At 39.8% G+C, this 18,415-nt stretch overlaps 1 protein-coding gene across 1 annotated transcript in view; it reads right to left on the reverse strand.

The window, feature by feature from the left end:
* Positions 1-2,492: 2,492 nt before the first annotated feature.
* Positions 2,493-18,415, reverse strand: part of prkdc (protein kinase, DNA-activated, catalytic subunit) — a 53,946-nt gene continuing 38,023 nt past the window's right edge. Inside the window, exons 67-86 of the mRNA XM_039790552.1 lie at positions 16,964-17,072; positions 16,666-16,768; positions 16,152-16,314; positions 15,883-16,057; positions 14,164-14,357; positions 13,846-14,029; positions 13,523-13,683; positions 12,780-12,991; positions 12,515-12,602; positions 12,275-12,418; positions 11,972-12,182; positions 10,359-10,426; positions 10,030-10,250; positions 9,681-9,773; positions 9,175-9,255; positions 8,940-9,011; positions 8,644-8,845; positions 7,306-7,494; positions 5,532-5,671; positions 2,493-4,140 (exon numbers count right to left, since the gene is read on the reverse strand). Coding sequence (XP_039646486.1) covers positions 3,936-4,140; positions 5,532-5,671; positions 7,306-7,494; positions 8,644-8,845; positions 8,940-9,011; positions 9,175-9,255; positions 9,681-9,773; positions 10,030-10,250; positions 10,359-10,426; positions 11,972-12,182; positions 12,275-12,418; positions 12,515-12,602; positions 12,780-12,991; positions 13,523-13,683; positions 13,846-14,029; positions 14,164-14,357; positions 15,883-16,057; positions 16,152-16,314; positions 16,666-16,768; positions 16,964-17,072 — 3,015 coding nt within the window. The 3' untranslated portion in view covers positions 2,493-3,935. The remainder of the gene's footprint in view (positions 4,141-5,531; positions 5,672-7,305; positions 7,495-8,643; positions 8,846-8,939; positions 9,012-9,174; positions 9,256-9,680; positions 9,774-10,029; positions 10,251-10,358; positions 10,427-11,971; positions 12,183-12,274; positions 12,419-12,514; positions 12,603-12,779; positions 12,992-13,522; positions 13,684-13,845; positions 14,030-14,163; positions 14,358-15,882; positions 16,058-16,151; positions 16,315-16,665; positions 16,769-16,963; positions 17,073-18,415) is intronic.

The following is an 18,415-nucleotide window of genomic DNA, read 5'->3' on the forward strand; positions in this document are numbered from 1 at the left end:
ATCATATTAAGCAGAGATAACTTATGTTAAGTTTCTGTATGGGAGGGGCGGGGTCATTGGAACTGTTCTGGCTGAAGCAGTGCAAAGGCTCATGGGAAAAAAAACACACGTCCTGAACGGTTTCTGTCCTAGTTAAAAGTGTGTTATAATAATGTTCTGTTATTGTTTTGGGTGTGCATTTATGTTATCTGGGTTTTAGTTTTGTATGGTTGATTTAGTGTTTATCTCCCGTTGTTGTTGCACCCTGACCGAGACCCGGGGGGGGACTGATGGGGTCTGGGCAGTGACGTAGTGCGAGGCTAATCACGTTCATGCAGAGTACGATGGAAATTACAATCTTTGAATTGTTCTCCTTTCTGTTTTAATGGAGCTAATGTATAGAATACATTGTTCTTAAAACTATTTTGTAACAAAGAAAAAAAACATATTTATGAGGATGATATCTTTCTATAGTTTTGATAAGTGGAGCATGATAGGTCATATTTATTATAACTGAACTAAAGTAAAGTAAGTTTGCTAATGATTTTTAGTGACGCCTACTAATGTAAACTTGATTTGCGTCTGCATCAACTTACCAATCTGTGCTGATACAACTTGACCTGTTAAAGGGGAACTATGCAGTTTTTTTTTACCTTAACTGAACAGCTTCGGAGTCATTGGAATGGTTATATGACTTTTTTTTCGGGTTGAATGGTGGTCGTCTAGCTCCCCCCTAGCGCCTGTGAGCGGAAAAACCACCCTTGCAACTTTGGGCCGGCGCGGCCCACCCTTCTTAATACGTCCACGCCCCATCCAGGAACCGGCCAGCTACAAGAACAAGGTAGCGATGGGAGCTTTTCACGCTATCGTCATGGCTGAGCCGGCAAAAAAGAAGCAGAAAGCGAGGAAAGCATTGTCGGAGGAACAGAGAAAGAGGAAACGGCAGACTGACCGAGCGAGTACTCAGACACGAGTAAACATCGTTTCCAGAATGGCGAGAACGGCGACAAACACAAGCCTGCAAATTCGATGCTGACCTGGCGTTCTTGCTGTTGCACTTGTAAAGTATCTTTGATCAGGAACTTTATAAAGCCACAGATTTTCTTGTCAGATTGATGTTGGCAAACGCAAGTTGATTCTGTTCTGACAGCGTTCTAAGGCCATTGTAGGAAAAAAGAATAATGTTACGGACCCGGGAGAGATGGGTAATATTTCGAGAAAAACCTCAGGGGACGTGGCTCTGTGCGTTCGCCGGCTTCTATGAAAACAAATGCACCTGACCAGAGGGAGAAGATGGGACGGGGGGGAAGAGTCGCTAACGAGTTTTTACGACAGCGTTGCCAAATATCTATTCCGAAGCTGTAGGGGGAGCTCTATAGAGAAACCTGCGAGCAAAAAGTAAATTGCCAAAACTGCATTGCGCCCCTTTAAGTTTCACCGACGGTTTAAGGCAACGAGTTTCCACGCAAACTTCTAGTAAAGTCAACTAATAAAAAGTAGTTTTAGGACATTTTAATGGATAGTTTCTGTATAAACTGTGATCCTGTATTAACAAATTTTGTATAATTAGAAAATCCAAGTTCCCAGCTGTTCGATTTCATTCATTTTGAAAATGTTCTTCAGATTTTCTTCAGGAAAGCATAGACAACATTCAGTATTCAATGTTTAAGTAATGACAATGAATTGGCTTGTTTTAACAGTTCTGATACCATACCACACAGATTCATCATACACATTTGCACATTATGTACCAGCAGCTCAGGTTCAGTTCCCAAATCAATTCATTTTTTTTTCCAACAATTTGTCAAAACCTGACTCTACTTTAACTTTAATCGAACAGTTAAGCTGCTAAACTGAACACATGTTGACCTGCTGCTATTATTACATTATATATATATATATATATATATATATATAATCCTTTATCAGTCGGGCTCTACAAAGCACACCATTGCTTTGAAGTAAATGCTAAAATGCTTAACAATGTTAACATGCTGATGTTTGTCAGGTCTGGTTACTGTTTTTTTTCCATCTCAGTAAATGCACATAACATAACATAAAATGCACATGTGAACTATTGACTTACAGTATATAAATGTATTTATTACATTATTCAATGTAAGTAACAGAAATATAGTGATCGACATTTTAATAATGTGACGATGCACTAAACACCTTTGTGTGATTTCATTATCTATTGTGCAGAATAATCTTGTATAGACTCAAAAAATGTTGAGATTCTACCTTTGAGTCATGAGTTGCTAGCTAATATAGTTTAATTTCGAAGTAACTGCTGTCTTTTTTTTAAATAAATGCTTTAAAAAAATGTTTTTTGCTGCAATGAAAAAATAATTGATTTGAATCACTGGAATTTTATACGTCTCATTGACCTACTGGACGATATGTAAATCCATGTGCAAATGTTCTTGAGTGTGGACAGATAACAGGATGTGATACAGCATTGTAATGGAGAATATAAAAATGATGCTTGAGACACAAGACACGTCGCTCAATAACAATTTTCATAATAAAATATATTAGACAGTAATGCATTTGGGACCAACTATTATTTTCATTCTTTGGACCATAAATGTACACATTTTCGTGGCAATCCAATCATGAGTTGCTGAGATCTTTCAGCGAGGACCATTATGGTGGGTGAATTTACCATCCCCTGAGCTGCTAGCCTGGCTAAAAACTGATCAAGTGATGCTTGTGGTTTTTAAGTCAAGCAACAACTCTGCACGGTTTGTATGAAATTAGGAAATATGGCGAGATTGTGCCATAAGTTGCACAACAATTTCAAACAAAACTCAATGCATGAATGTGATCTGTACTTTAGTAAAATGTAATAGATTGATGATGAAGATAACCAGTGGTTGATGAGGGTGCTCGTTTTAGTGAACCATGTACACAAAGACGTGTGTGTGTGTGTGTGTGTGTGTGTGGGGGGGGGTTATACTGAAAGGGACATTTTTGGTGGATGGTCTCTGGATTTGTCAGCTTTGTCATTTTTGTGCACAACGGAGGGATTACACTGGACAAATGATATATTTTAAAGAGAACTGGCATTAATAAAGCAGTCTCACATACCATATTTAAATCTAACCCCCCCTTTCTTTCTGTTGGCTGTATAAGTCAAGTAGTATTTTAATTCACATCATGAAACTAGAAGGATACTCTGAGAGCGCAGACCTCTGCCAAGGTACGCCTTATTTCGCAGTGTTGACATTCCCAATTGAGGGGGCATTTATTTTTTATTCGTTCATTTTTCCACATTTCCCCAATTATTCTGAAACCACATGAATGCAGCACAATTGCCCTATCTTGCACGATTAATGAAAGAGAATAAAAAGTAAAAATCATATCCGCCCTGTGATCTGGATCCTCTCCAAAATGGAATGGGTTTTTACTTGGCCCATGCTACACCCCCCTCCACCAAGCTCCATGAAAACCGGGCCGGTAGTTTTTCTGTAATCCTGTTGACAAGCAGACAAACTAAGCCAAAAACATAACCTCCTTGGCGGAGTTAATAATTAATTTGTGCAAGTTCGCAATATTATTAAGTTGCAAATACATGACCAAAGTGCATATATTTTGTACATCAGCCTCTCCAGCACCTTTACATTTTTTTTTATTTTAATCTGAAGTTACAAGACATTAATAATCAACGGTAATGATTGGTTCTGATCACATAAGAGTGTGGAATGACCAACATTATGTTGTATGGTTACAAGAATCCTACAATTCCCAAATTTCATCCTTTTTCCGGACTTAAATTTCTTGTGTGAGATAATTTGCCAAACCTGCCGTACAAATGACCTTTCAAGGCTACAAAAGGGGATCTTTTTTTAGGACCACTAAACAATACCAACATGTTCTGAAATTTGCTTTTCTGCAACATTTCCCCAACATTCTACCTACGATAACATTATTATATTTCACAACTCAAAGAATCACATCCATGGTTCCCAGCCCACCCAAACTCTGCCAAGCACATTTGGGTCCATGGCTTGGTCGAGCAGACAGTCCACCTGCTTCTCCACCGGCAGGCCTGCAGCTGGAAGCTTAGCCCGGATGTTGTGCTCCTCGGACCCCAGCGCCACACACTGCATCCCCGGGAAGGCGGCGTCCTTCTCAAAGCCCAGCGCCAGCTCCTCACTGACACACACATGAAGCAACATCTAATCACACACAAGTCAAATTCATTCATGCCTTTTTGAATTGAAACTAACTTTTTTTTTTTAAGTGCTCATATTATGCTTTGGGGATTTTTCCCTTTCCTTTATTGTGTTATATATCTTTTTTTGTGCATGTTATAGGTTTACAAAGTGAAAAAGCCCAAAGGGACTTACCATCTCCAACAGAAAACACTGTTCACAAACTGCTCCAAACAGCTCTATTGTAGTCCAGCCTTTACTTCAGAGACAAACGTGCGTCACTTTGTAACTCACGTTATAATGCTCGCCTAGCTGCTAGCGTGGCACGCCCTCATACTCTGCTTCTGACTGGCTAGTAGTCCTTACCTAGCTACTGCACATGTATGACTCCCAACAAAGATGGAACAGAAGTGAGATGCCTCACTCTGTAGCTAAAACAGAAAGCTCAACACACAGGGTGAAAAGAGGAGCTGCAGCAATGTGCAGTACAACAAAAATATGTTTTTTTTTTTATTATTATACCATGTAAACCTATTCTGATATAACCTCTAAATACAATTATGAACCTGAAAATGAGCATAATATGAGCACTTTAAACCAACAGCCTCTGAAACAGAACTTTGATAATGGGAAATAGAATAATGACATAATAAAAGAAAAGGAGACGCCATTATCAGAGAACTATGAAAGAATTGAAACAAAAACTGAACATTGTGTCACAAAGGTGGTTTTGATTTTAGATTAATTTTGTCATATTGAATTGCATCATGTAACAAATATTACTTTAACTGTTTCCACCCCCTCCTTCAACATTTGTGTCCAACTCGATAACTTGACTGTATGGTTCCTGGGCTTATATACTATGTCTGGTTTGGATGGGTTATTATTCAGTTTGATGTCGATAGAAGGAAAAGAAGTAGATAGATGGAAAACAAAAAAATTTGCATATATATGTATGTGTATATGTGCGTGTAGGTAGTTCGATTTACTGTACATGTATGTGTATACATATCTGAATAACTGAAGCATCACATTAGTTAAATACAAAACAAAGTATAAAAATAATTGTTTTTAATTTTCTTCTTTTTACTTCTTCCTACTCCTTTTTTTAACATGGAATTCCTTATTTGAATCATTTACAATAATTTTGGAAGATTGTGCTGAAATGTACATGTTCTTATTTATCGGTTATTTTTTAATTTAATTTTTTAACATGTTCAAAATAAACTAAACTAAATAAAAGAGTTATTACTAGCTCAGTATTAGGGCTTTCCCAAGACAGCCACTGTAACACCTTGTAATAGTGTAACAATGTAAATCATACAATTCAAGCAATATTTCCCCCATAATCGATATCAACAATGCAAGATATGTTCTGATCAGATGGTGTACCTGGTTATAGCGGCTGGATTCGCTCCTTCTAGTTTTCTTCTGGCAAAGTTCACCTTCTGTAGGGGATACCAGTTGATTTCTTTGGTGTCGACGTTGTCCGTCCATGTACCTCCTTTCTTCAGCTGTTTCAGCTCAAAGTTCTGTGTAGTAGCAATGGGAGAAAAAAAATATCTGTTTATTTACCGTTTACTGCATGAGGAAAAGGACTAAGGCCTTAACTTAAAGCTACTGTCACGTATTACAAAAACTCTAAAGAGAAATCAGATTCACACCACATATTCTGTCTGCGACACATTTGAAATCCCTTCATCTACTGACATCCATCAGAGATTCTGACAAAAGCACGTACCTTCTTTATCTGCGGTTCACTTGTACAAACACTGACCGTTCCGAAATTCAATGTTCAATCTTTTCAGTGTTTTAGTTTATCTTTCTTTTTTAATTGAATTATGCATTGGAGAGTGCACAGTTTAATCCCCCAGTTTAATTTTTGCATCTCTCCATCACATCTTGTATTGATTGTGTATATTAATCTGTATTATTTGTATATGTGTAAAAAAAAAAAATATCATAAGGAGTGATAGGTTACAGGGGTGGAGCCAGACGTTTGTAAACATGCGGGACTCAGCCCAAACCTAGATGCTCCATTTAGCGACTATATGCTCTATTTTTCAAAGCCATTTGATAATAGAATGCCGAAAAATCTGCACATCATTTGGGAAAAACTAGAAATGCAACTGTAGCAAGCACCTCACTATCACTAACGTTGGGCACATTAATATTTAGACGAAACAAATGATATATCCAGCTAGGGTTGGGCGATATGGAGAAAATAAAATATCATGAGATTTTTGACCAAATACCTCGATATCAATACCGCAACGATATTGTATTTTTGACTATTGGTGCTTTCACAAAATATTTACACAATGAGATTTTCTATAAATAATCATCAGTAATGTGGATACAATGACTAAGTGGGTAAAGGGAATAATAGAACAGCTCTGGTAAGTTCAGAAAATGACATCACTTTACTGTAACGCAGCCTTTAAAACCAGGAAAAGACAACACTAATGCCATATTACGATATTACGATATCCAAAATCTTAGACGATATCTAGTCTCATATCACAATATCGATATAATATCTATATATTTCCCAGCTCTATATCCAGCTACAAAAAAGCCTAAAAGTCGGAAGTTAGAAATGAAGTTGTCATGGAGATGATACACCATCGCTGCAGACAGGCAAGAAGTTGAACTGGGCTTAAATCAGGGGTTTTCGACTTATCTTAAGCCAAGGACCCCTTAACTGAGAGAAAGACGGAGCAGGGTCCCCCTACTGCATATAATGTATAAAATTAAGTTGCAAATTAAACTGGGCCTACAATAACATGTAGGGCCTAAAGCCTTTATACATACCTTTTTAGTGCATAGAATACTAAGTTATTAAAATATCTGTTGGCATGATATTATCAATTATGTTATAATGTTGCACAATGAATCCTTAGTATGAACTGGATCTGTGGATGGCTACCTTAGTGACTACCTTACCTATAGGCCATGTAGCCTATCATCAATGGGTTTTTTCCTCACAAATAGGCTGATTTATATTTGCTAATAATATGTTGGATTCATGTTAAGACATTTTCAACAATAATTTGATTGCCTCCCTGCAGTAACTCTGAGGACCCCCTAGGGGCCCCAGACCCCGTGTTGAAGATCTCTGGAGCCCCAGAAGCCATCCCCCCTCGCTCCGCCCCTGATTGGTTACCTTCCAGTCCAGCGAGGGCTCCTTGACGAACACATCCATGGTGTTTAGCAAAAGGTCTGGCTCGGCACGGTAGGCGCGGAGGGAGTGGACCATGATGCTCTGGATCAATCCCGACTCCTTCAAGGGTTGCATTAGATTCACAAACTGTTGGGTCAGCCGGAAAGGCATGAGCTCAGGCACAGGGAGGAACTGGGAAGGAAAGCCAAGATTACACGGAGAGGGAGTTATTCACAACAGACGGTTGGGTGTGGTTCACATTTCTACAGCTGGACACATTTGAACCCAAGAAACCACATGGCTGAACCACTTATGTTACATTATTAACATACATTATTTCCATCCCTGCTGCTAGGGGTACGTCTCTATGGACGGTAATGTCTGTCCGTCCATCGGTCAGACCACCACTTTAGTCCAGACTAAAATATCTCAACATTTAGTTAAAATACGTTTTCAATTCTGCCCTCAGTGCAGTGTTGTAGTCAAGTCACTAGTCTCGCTTTGCCAGACCATCCACACGCTGCGGAGCGGAGGAGGGTCTGGCTAGTCCACACAGCATTCCGGGATGGGAGAAAAACGTGCTCTGGTTTATTGGCATTGCTTTAAACCAATCACAATCATCATGGGCGGTGCTAAGCTCAGCACAGAGCCGCTGCAAAATAGTCGTGCGAGAGAAAACTCAGATTGGACAGATAGTCTAGCTAGCTGTCTGGATTTACCCTGCAGAGATCTGAGGAGCAGTTCACCATAGTCCTCAGAAATCCACCAAATTAATTTGTTTTGTACTGTATGTCTGAAGGTGCTAATAAAAAAATGTATCACAAAAAAAAGAAGAAATCCACCGAATTCAAAATTCCTACACACAGAACGCGGGAGGAAACGGAAAATGCATCCGGCGAAATTTCCTGTGACAACGGAGCAATCCCGGAAGTGGAACGTCAAGGATATAGACTATTGAGTCACCAACTGTCGAGTCTGAGTCAAGTCTCGATTCCCCAGCGTTCGAGTCCTAGGCCAAGTCCGAAAAAAATAAAAAAATAAAAAGCGAGCCTGAGTCAAGTCACCATTACCTGAGATCGAGTCCCACTTGAGTCACGAGTCCAGAGAATGGCGACTCAGGACTCGAGTACTTCATCGATGCCTGTCACACGTAAAACTAGTCAGAAACTTCATTCAACTTCCGAGTCCTATTTCAGAAATGCTCAAACTCGATTTCATAAAATTCAAGTCCAAGTCATCAGTGCGCGAGCCCACGTCGAGTCACAAGTCCAGAGAATAGCAACTTGAGTCAGACCTGAGTACTCTATCGCTGCCTGAGTGAAACAAACACGCGTGACCAACCTGTGTGGCGGACCCGAATGCATGACCAAAGTCAATGCCGACCATGCCTCCTGTCTCCATGTTGATCATGAAGTTGGAGAGATGGCGGTCTCCGATGCCCAGAACCCAGTGGCTAACACACAGCAAGGCATGAGAGCTGATGAAGTGGGAGCGCAGGGACAGAAAGGCCTCAGGACTGTTGCACATCTTCAGAAAAGCTCTCCTAGAAATGGAAAAAAAAAAAAAAAAGAAAGAAAATGTTTTACTCCACGCGCTAGCCTTCACGAGCTCTTTCATTTCACAGAGACTTAACTTACTTCAGGAGATCAGCGGGCACATGCTGCAACACCTTAGAGAAGTTGCTGACCGCCTCAGAACGCTTCGCTTTCCTAGCAAAGGAGAAATATGCTCTAGCTCATGGCAGTTTGATATTTGATATTTCATTAAACACGGACTATGAAAAAGTTGGTTTCACATTATGAATTACAATCAACAAATTCCAGCTGAAACAATTTAGTTTTAGGAACAGAAATAAACATTCAGGGGACTTACTTGTAAGCACAATTGTACAGTACAATACCACTTAACTTCGGAGCAAAGGTTTGGAGCCATTTATTGTAGTCTTCAGTAGACCTTTAAGAAAATAAATAAATAAATAAATAAATAAATAAATATATATATATATATATATATATATATATATATATATATACACACACACACACACACACACACACACACACACACACACACACTAACAAAAATAACTAACACTAGCATTTCACCTAAAGGATTGTCTTTCTACATGTAGGATCATAAAAAGTACTGAGTTTATTTAATTAATTTACTAAAAAAGCAAGCAAATATAAAATACCCAGAGAGCAGCAGGACAAGTATTTTATTTTTGACTTTGAAACGTAACTTAATATACAGTATAATTTTTATAGAATAGAAACTTTTGCAAACAAATCAAGGGGTGTAGAAAGTTTTGAATAGCTCTGATAGGACATTTAAACGTCATCACTGGACAGTGGGCTGACTCGAAGTTATTACGGTACCTTTTTGCCCTCTCCTTTTCCTCGTCAGTCATCGTGCTATACAGGAACTCTTTCAGAGTACAGGTATTCTCCATCCATTCAATCAGACCAATTCTGTAAAGACAGTGGAAGTGGTAAATGAGGTAATAACAAGAGTAGTGTCAGTATCAGGGAGTGGCGTCAATGACCAACACCAATCCCTAATTATTAGAAGAATAAATAACAATACAATTACTATAATAAACTGGATTCATTTTGGTGTATCAGTTTTTCATATTTCATCTAGTTCTACTTCAATCCGTGTAATCAGAATTTGCATTAAGTTGAACTGGAAGGACAGAATGATGGATGGACAGGCAAGCCCCAGTACCTTGTGGTTATGGGAATGACTTGATAGGTGCGCAGCTGCATGCCTCTGTGTGTGCAGGCGGCGTCATGACTCAGCAGAATATTCATGACAGCAAAAAGCTGCTCAATGCGCTGGTCCTGGCGGAGGTCCTCTCCCCCCTTCACCAGAAAGGGGTGGTCGCGTTCGTCATCGCCGCGGATGATCAGACGTTTGGGCCGACGGATGGAGGACATCACCTTTACCTGCGGGTCAGGTGAGTCACACTGATGAACTCACCAGCCCACTGTGGGATTTCAATTTGTTTTTGATTTGAATGATTATTTTACAGTAAAATGACAATAAAAGCATACCCTTTCGTCAAAGCCGGTTATTTTTGCATGATACTCTGGCAACGGCTTAGATCTGCCATCATACTGTCCTACAGCGAGAGGAAGGAAAAACAAATCTTCATCAGTGAGCAGAAAAGAGTTTAACAGAATAATTTGTTTTCACAATTGGAAAAAAATGACTCTCTCTAAATCAGCGGTTCCCGGCCTTTTCTGTCCGACGTACCCCAGCCCTGTCGACTCAGGTATCCCTGGAGCGTGAATACAGTAGCCTTTTGGGGAGTTGCTGAACTCCAGAAACTGGACTGTCTGTTAAAAGACTTGAAGATGACAGGACAAGGAATCCCACCTTATGAGCCCTTTAACCCCCAACGCCCTGGGATTTGCCAATGCTCTTACTTTGCAGAAGAGTATAACCTTTGTGGTATAATCTCCCTTACATCTCCTCTGCTGTGCTGTCTGACTCTTCCAAATACCTCATTCTGTTTGCCTTTAACATGTTCATAATCTATTAGCCACTGCCCACTGAGTTTGGATTGACATTAAGTAGCGAATCTTCAGATTATGAGACTGAATTAAGGCACGGCCTATCAGCTTCTCTCCTAAGGAAAGGAGGGGCCCCGGACTTACTCTCTTTTGAATGTTAAACTAATTATTGCTGATAGCCAAAATAGAGTGCAGGCATTCTATGATAAATGAAATATTAATTAATTACCCACCCATATATGCTACACCACCATTTATTTCAACCATTAATTAGTTACTTTGAACTATTTCCACTTTTAACTACATTGCATTAATTCCTTTGAGCTCACAATTTCAACTATTTATCTACAGCTGACTCAATGTGAGGATATATTTCCTTTGTACAAATTGGATTTTCTTTTCTCTTAAATAAAAAAAAAAAAAAGTTTAGCTACTCCAAAATCTTTCCCTGTACCAAGTACGCTCCGATAGTATAAGTGGCCCTCGTTGGGAATCACTGCCCTAAATTACAGCCCATACACACCAATAGGGTTGCAAAGGGACGGATATTTTCCGGAAACTTTCCATGGAAAGTTTAGCTGGGAATTTTGGAAACATTCCAATTTTGATTTACTATGGTTAGTGGGCTATACAATTAACACACATAGGTTAATAATAGCAATGGGTTATGTATTACCCCCCCCCCAAAAAAAAACCCTAAATGTTGGCAAGTATGTAGTAGCCTATGCTGATTACTGCGTGTGTACAGGTCATTGATGAATATAGGGAGGACATTCACCTGAGGTTGCATTAAATCAGGTTGTTTTAACCAAGATTATGCTGCAAGATGGGTTTTTTTCAACTACATTTAAGTTCCCTCTTATAGACTAACAGTATTATAGCAAGCAATATTAAAAATATCCAGTTTATTCCCATTAATTCCCGTTTATTTCCGTTAATTCCCATGGAAAGTTTCAAACTTTGAACTTTTGCAACCCTACACACCAATGATTAAAAATAACGACAAACTGCATGAAATTGATCTATAAACTAACAAACTAACATAGTAATGTGGCCTATTCAAGATTTGTCAGAACCGGCAATGTATAATATTTAGATTTAGAGTTGTGATTGCCCTGATTTTAACAGTGTAAGGTTACGACTGTACCGACCTGGGACCTCCAGCTCATTGCTGAATGTGTCTGCTTTAAATCCACTCAGCCAGGGCGAGTATTCCTTCAGGTTCCCTGGTTCCTTCTCAATCCATCCACGCATGGAAGTTGCCAGATCATCCACCTGCCGCACAAAGCTTTTTTCTTTCCTCTTCTCAAACAGCTTGCTGCCTTTAGATCCCAGCAGTTTCTCCACATCTTTGGCAAATTTCTGTTAAAAAAAGAAAATAGATTGAGAAGTGCATTTTTGTAGAGTACACACATGCTTTTGCTAGACAAAAGAGATCAAAGCAAACTACAAACCTTGATGAATTTTGTGCGAAATGTTCCATGACCGCCCGTGTTACGATCCCCGAGTGAAGAGTGCATCTCGTCATACATGGCACCCATCCGCTTCTTGTCAAAACTCGGTTTTTCCAATTCATTTTTCGCACAATCCCACCAATCCTGTGTTTGGATCACATGACAATAATCAACGACAGGCCAGTAACCAGTACGTAGGTGGCGGCTTGGTTAATTCATGGTTCGACTTGCACTGGTTACCTTAAAAAGCATCTCAGGGTTTGTAAGCTGCTGCAGTGCATCCACAAAGTTCTTCACAGCTCCTCCCTTATCCAACATGCTCCTGAGCCTACACACACACACACACACACACACACACACACACACACACACACACACACACACACACACACACACACACACACACACACACACACACACACACACACACACACACACACACACTTATATATTATATTGTTTTTTTATTTTCTTTCTTTCCCACATAAAACATTCAGCAGTTTACCTGTTGACAAATTCCTGCTGCTGGTGGCCTGTAGCAGAGTCCTCAAACTGGTAACTCTCGCTGCTGATCATAAGAGCGTAAACCAGCGCTTGAGGGTAGCATTCTGCTATCTGCCCAATGCAGTGCTGCATAGCCACAGCTTCCGGCTTGTCCAATAGGGCGACCATTTGACTGATCCAGCCAATCAGCATCCAGCAGGGAACTGACATCATCTACACACACACACACACAAAGATAGTACTGTCACAGTTTACGACAACAGCGCACGTGTACATTCCAGGATTCTGCATGAAATTACAGGCTCGGCACTAAAAACAGCTTTGATGTAGCGTTTCCTTTGCAAAGCTCAAACATGTTGGTTGGCCATTTTACATTGTCGTCTAATATATTTAACAGTCTGGTTCCTACTGCAGGTGAGATTTTGAGCTGTTGGCCAGAGCAACTCCTAATGGAACATCTAATAACCAGTTATCGCAACTGTTTATCAGGTTCCTGTCTAGAATTTCTTAATGCATAATATTACAGAAATGTCTTGACCAGGGATAACCCAGCTAATAAAGCTTACTATACTACTTCTATATTGATAATAGTTGGAGACCATCGCAAACCAAAGAAGTTGCTGCTACAGATTAAAAGACAATTATATTTTGAAAAAGACTAATACATTTTTTTTATATAACATCATTACAATAATCCTTTACACCAGCTCAATGCAAAGTGGGATTATGTCGATTCATTCTAACCTCTTTGGTCATGAGGTCCAGTGTCTCAGAGGGGTACAGCTCAATGATCTGCAGCAGACGTGGGAACTTGAGGCGAGCTTCCTCAGAGTTCATCTTCAGAGCTTTCAACATGTTCTCCACTACCTGAACAGGCAACGTATACAGGTCTGGGAATTGGCTTTCTGTAACAAAACGCACAAACGTATAAAGTTAGATCACTGGGTTATGGGCGCACGCTGGCACAAACCTTACTGACTATATTACTAAGTACTTCACTATATTACTAGAACTTGGAAATTCCAACTTTCCAGTTCAACTGGAACTGGAACCATATTATTACTCACCAGTATCACTCTGCTCCTCCTCTCGCAGTCGTTTGTCACAGAAGTTAGCCAGAGCCATGTATGTCTCAATGATGCTGCTGCTTTCCACACAGTCCTGAGTATAAGACTGAATCTCTTCATCAGCCTTTCTGCTAGCATCACACAGCAACTGCAGTGCCTGTAACTGCAGCCCCACTTCCACTTTCTGCAGGGTAAACAGTTTTTTTTAAGCAAATAAGTGCCTTAAACTATCTCATTAACATAGGCTTTTTGTCTATCTAATCATACTGTACACTATTATGTTTGAAAATAATATAAAAAACCATATATGTAGAGTACCTTTGGATTTTCATTGGGCCAAGCAGCTCCAGAAAGCTTTGCAATTCTCTCTGCTTTCTCAGCTTCAATAGTTTCCAGGACCGAGGGGCTCCTGCTTACAGCTGTGGCCAGGATGTGGAAAGATGTACCCTGGAGTATCTTTTGGTATCTGAAGACCTTAGCTGTGGCACTCCGACAGTCAGCCTGAAGGTCCTCTGCAGAGACAAAAGAGCTGACGTCAAACTTAACTGTACGTGGATGTCGCTGCAACTTAACGCACAGTTCTAGTTGAACATTTTCTTGGGTCTCTTTGGGTGAAATCATCTCACCAATGTTATATGCTGATAACATTATATTCAAAATAACTAACCCACCTACCTGGCCTTTAAAAAAATTTAAAACTTAAATGAGACGACTTGTTACTTAGGGTAAATTGATGGCCTTTCAAACTTGAAACGCTGATATTAATTAGTTGACACCCAGACTTATGTTGTTTTAAACAAAAACAAGAGCTAAAATGCTTAAAAAAAAAAGGTATCCGGCAGAGTTTTGAGTCCACTGGAGGCGCTATGGAGCAATGTTTTTGCTAGCGAGTCCCTTTTTTGTTTGCACTAGAACGCAGGCGGCGCAAGTCAGATTGTGCCACTGGTTGTACGCTATTATGCTGACCAACAGTTTGTGGCGGTAATGCACCAACACACGTAGCAATGCACTGACAAATACAGTGAAGAAGATTTCTAGCAAGCAAAAACTTGGGGCAAAAACTTTATTTAAACTTTAATTGACCACCCTGCTGTGTGCACGAGCGCACTGCCTTTTATCATTGGGTAACATCTTTGATACACCCACCAAACGAGAGAAAAGATACCTTAAAGCTCGTTGCTAAGGGTGTCACTATTTCGATTTTAATTCTAAATCGACCAAAATGAATGTATATATGAATTAATTCATATATAAAGTCATCATTCTCAGGGGACAAAAAGTAGTTATCTGTGTGGTAAATGTTCAACTGTTCAGAAATAGTTTAAGAGACTTAATTGTTCAGAGAAGACTATGGACATGGCTGTTTTATTGTTTTTTGTTTATTTTTGTGAACTTGAATGTCATCTTCAGTGAAGAAGACTGTAGTTACAAACAAGACACTAAATGGCAGGTTACAGATATAAGTTATTATTACTTTATGTTGTTAACAAATGTTTTCAAATTTGACAATGTAGTGTGGTACATTGCGAACAAAGGTCAGATATTATATTGCATAAAAGTCTAGTCTAAAAATGGCATAGCAACCTGTGCTCTAAAAAAAAGAAATAAAAAAATGTGAGAATCGAACCGTGACCTTAGAATCGAAAATGTAATCGAATCGAGGATTTGGAGATTCGGGACACCCCTACTCGTTTCACAGCGTTCTGAGGAAACGGGAGATTGAGATTGAACGTGCTCCATCCTTTGCAAATGTTTCATGAGGAAGGAAATGCACTAAACTTGGTCATTAGACCTTAAGTTAAGTATACACAAAATGTTTTTTGGTGAGTAATACTGAATGTAACCATGACCTTTGTTGGTTTTCATGAAAACTTCACAGGGCACCTTTAAGTTTTTAAACATTATCACAAAGTCTGGCAAATCAAATGTAAAATGTCATCATGACAGTGACAAATACAGCAATCACGTTAAGGCTGTCTATCATTATCAGTTGCATAATCGACGGGATAATGTACAGGAGTCATTTCCCCTGCTTACCCAGGAGTGGGATAGTCTTCAGCATGGCATTGATTTGCTCCACAGGACCCTGGGCCTGGCTGCGTCTATGGTTGTAGCGGCTAAAACTGTGGACCCACCGCAGCAACCAGCCTCGGTTTGTTTTGGCTTCTTTGTGAAGTTCCTTCAGCAGCTTGGTGGCCACTGGGAAGTTATTCTGAAAACAACATTGGCGTTCCAAGGTGAGTTTGTGGTACTAACATGTGATAGCACAAAACAAAAAAAGGAACTCCCACAGTTGTTTTTTTCACCTGCTTCCATGCGCTTTCGGCCATGTGTAGCTTCATGTTGAACTTGCAGTCATTTACTAACGTGTCGACGTCACCTGCCGGGTCTTCGGAACCGTCCACCTCCATACTGTCGCTGGGAGTGTGGCCTCTCAGCTTTTCCTTGATCTTGTCCAAGAAGAAACATCTGAAACGTAGAGATCATAGAGCACTTTCTCTAAAAGGCTTGGGTGTCGCACAGACCGCTACAGAAACTCATTCATACCACAAGTCATACAACTCTTGAGTATGAGATAACACTGTCATTACCTCATGTATTACAATATTGCACTATGTCACAAATTGCACATATCATATATACATATATACAGTATATTCTATATTTTCATTTATATACTATGTATGTATCTTGGTTGCACATTACATTGTATGGATGTTGTGTGTCTTATACCTGCTGCTGTAACACAGTAATTTCCCAGTTTGGGATTAATGAAGTCCATCCATCCATCCATCCATCCACCCACCCATTTTTTCTTACCGCGATGTAATGATATCATCCCACAAGTACAATGGATCCGCTTTAGCATCAGGATAGCGTTCAGTCCATAGCCTGATGAGCCGCTTGAGGGAGCTCACAGACACTAATGAATTGAAAACAATGAAAGTTACTTAGTTTGAGAGCGGGACAAACACATTGTTTTATTACGTATTAAACAAAGACAGTTACAGGGAAATTAGTCTACAATTCTTGCAAAAATATCAAAAAATAACCCTTTAATTGTTGATTTTATTTGGATAGTCACTGTTTGAGTTTTGGAGGTAATATCTCCACTCACCCTCTCCTTTAATGAAGAGCAGGAAGTCCTGGATCTCAGTCAAGGCCTGCACCGACTGCAGGATGGTGAGCCGACTTTGTGTCAACAGTGTATCCACACTGGAGTAATTCTATAGGAGGCAAAGACATTTGAGTGCTCACTGTGGATGAGAGTGGAGTTTCAGATCCAAACGCATTTCTGCATATTCACCACATATTTCTAGGGAGATTTACAGGATGCATGAATTCTAAATATATATATACACACACACACACATTTTCTTGCTTTTAAAAGGTCCTATGACATGGTGCTCTTTTCTTGCTTTTAAAAGGTCCTATGACATGGTGCTCTTTTCTTGCTTTTATAGGTCCTATGACATGGTGCTCTTTTCTTGCTTTTATAGGTCCTATGACATGGTGCTCTTTGGATTCTTTTATATAGACCTTAGTGGTCCCCTAATACTGTATCTGAAGTCTCTTTCCCGAAATTCAGCCTTGGTGCAGAATTACAGCCACTAGCCAGTCCCACAATGAGCTTTCCTTAGGATGTGCCATTTCTGTGTTATTGAGGGGGAGCTATTGAGGAGGAGAGAGGGGGGGCAAGGTGGAGAGTGGGGATGTGGCCTTGACCAACTGCCACTTTGCTCGTTTGAAAGCCATGATGTCTCTCTCTCTCACGGGCAAAGCAGAGAAAGGGGAGGTAATCTTGCCCCTTATGACCTCATAAGGAGAATATTCCAGAGCCTCTGAGCTTTCACTCAAACACAAAGGCAGAGCAGGATACCCAGGGCTCGGTTTACACCTATCACCATTTCTAGCCACTGGGGGACCATAGGCAGGCTGGGGGAACGCATATTAATGTTAAAAAGTGAAATTTTCATGCCAGTGTTTCCTCTATGTTGATTTGACTATGTTGATACCGTGGCGGCCCCCCCACGGTATCAGAAACAGGGCTGCATTGTTAAAGTGCATGTCGGAGAACATTTGTATTTGAGGTGCATTATTTACATGCTGAAGTAGTGACACTGCATTAAGATAATGTAATTAATAGTGGGTGTATTAATATTAATATTAAGATAATGTAATTAATAGTGGGTTTATTGTTATTTACAGAATGCTTAGCCTATATGTCAAGATCAAAGTTGGCCTATATAGTAACTCAAAAAATACAGTTCAATCACAACTGAAAATATGCCTCATTGTGTGTGTGAATAGAGGTGAAAAAATATATTTGTTTGTGTTGCAGCCATGTGTCACTTCTGTTTCATATGGGGGGGAGGGGGGGGGGAGGACCTGCCCCCACTGCTAAAAAAAATCCTAAAAGGAAACACTGCATGCCATGGGACCTTTAAAGTAAGAATTAGGGCTGTGCAACTAATTAAATTTTGATTGCAAAAAACTGAGAAAAACGATTATTTTGTCATTACATTATGCAAGTAAACTCTTATTTTTTCTTGTGTTCTGAAGGGGAATT

This window comes from Perca fluviatilis, chromosome 22 (genome assembly GCF_010015445.1).
Source record: "Perca fluviatilis chromosome 22, GENO_Pfluv_1.0, whole genome shotgun sequence".
NCBI classification, from domain to species: Eukaryota; Metazoa; Chordata; class Actinopteri; order Perciformes; family Percidae; genus Perca; species Perca fluviatilis.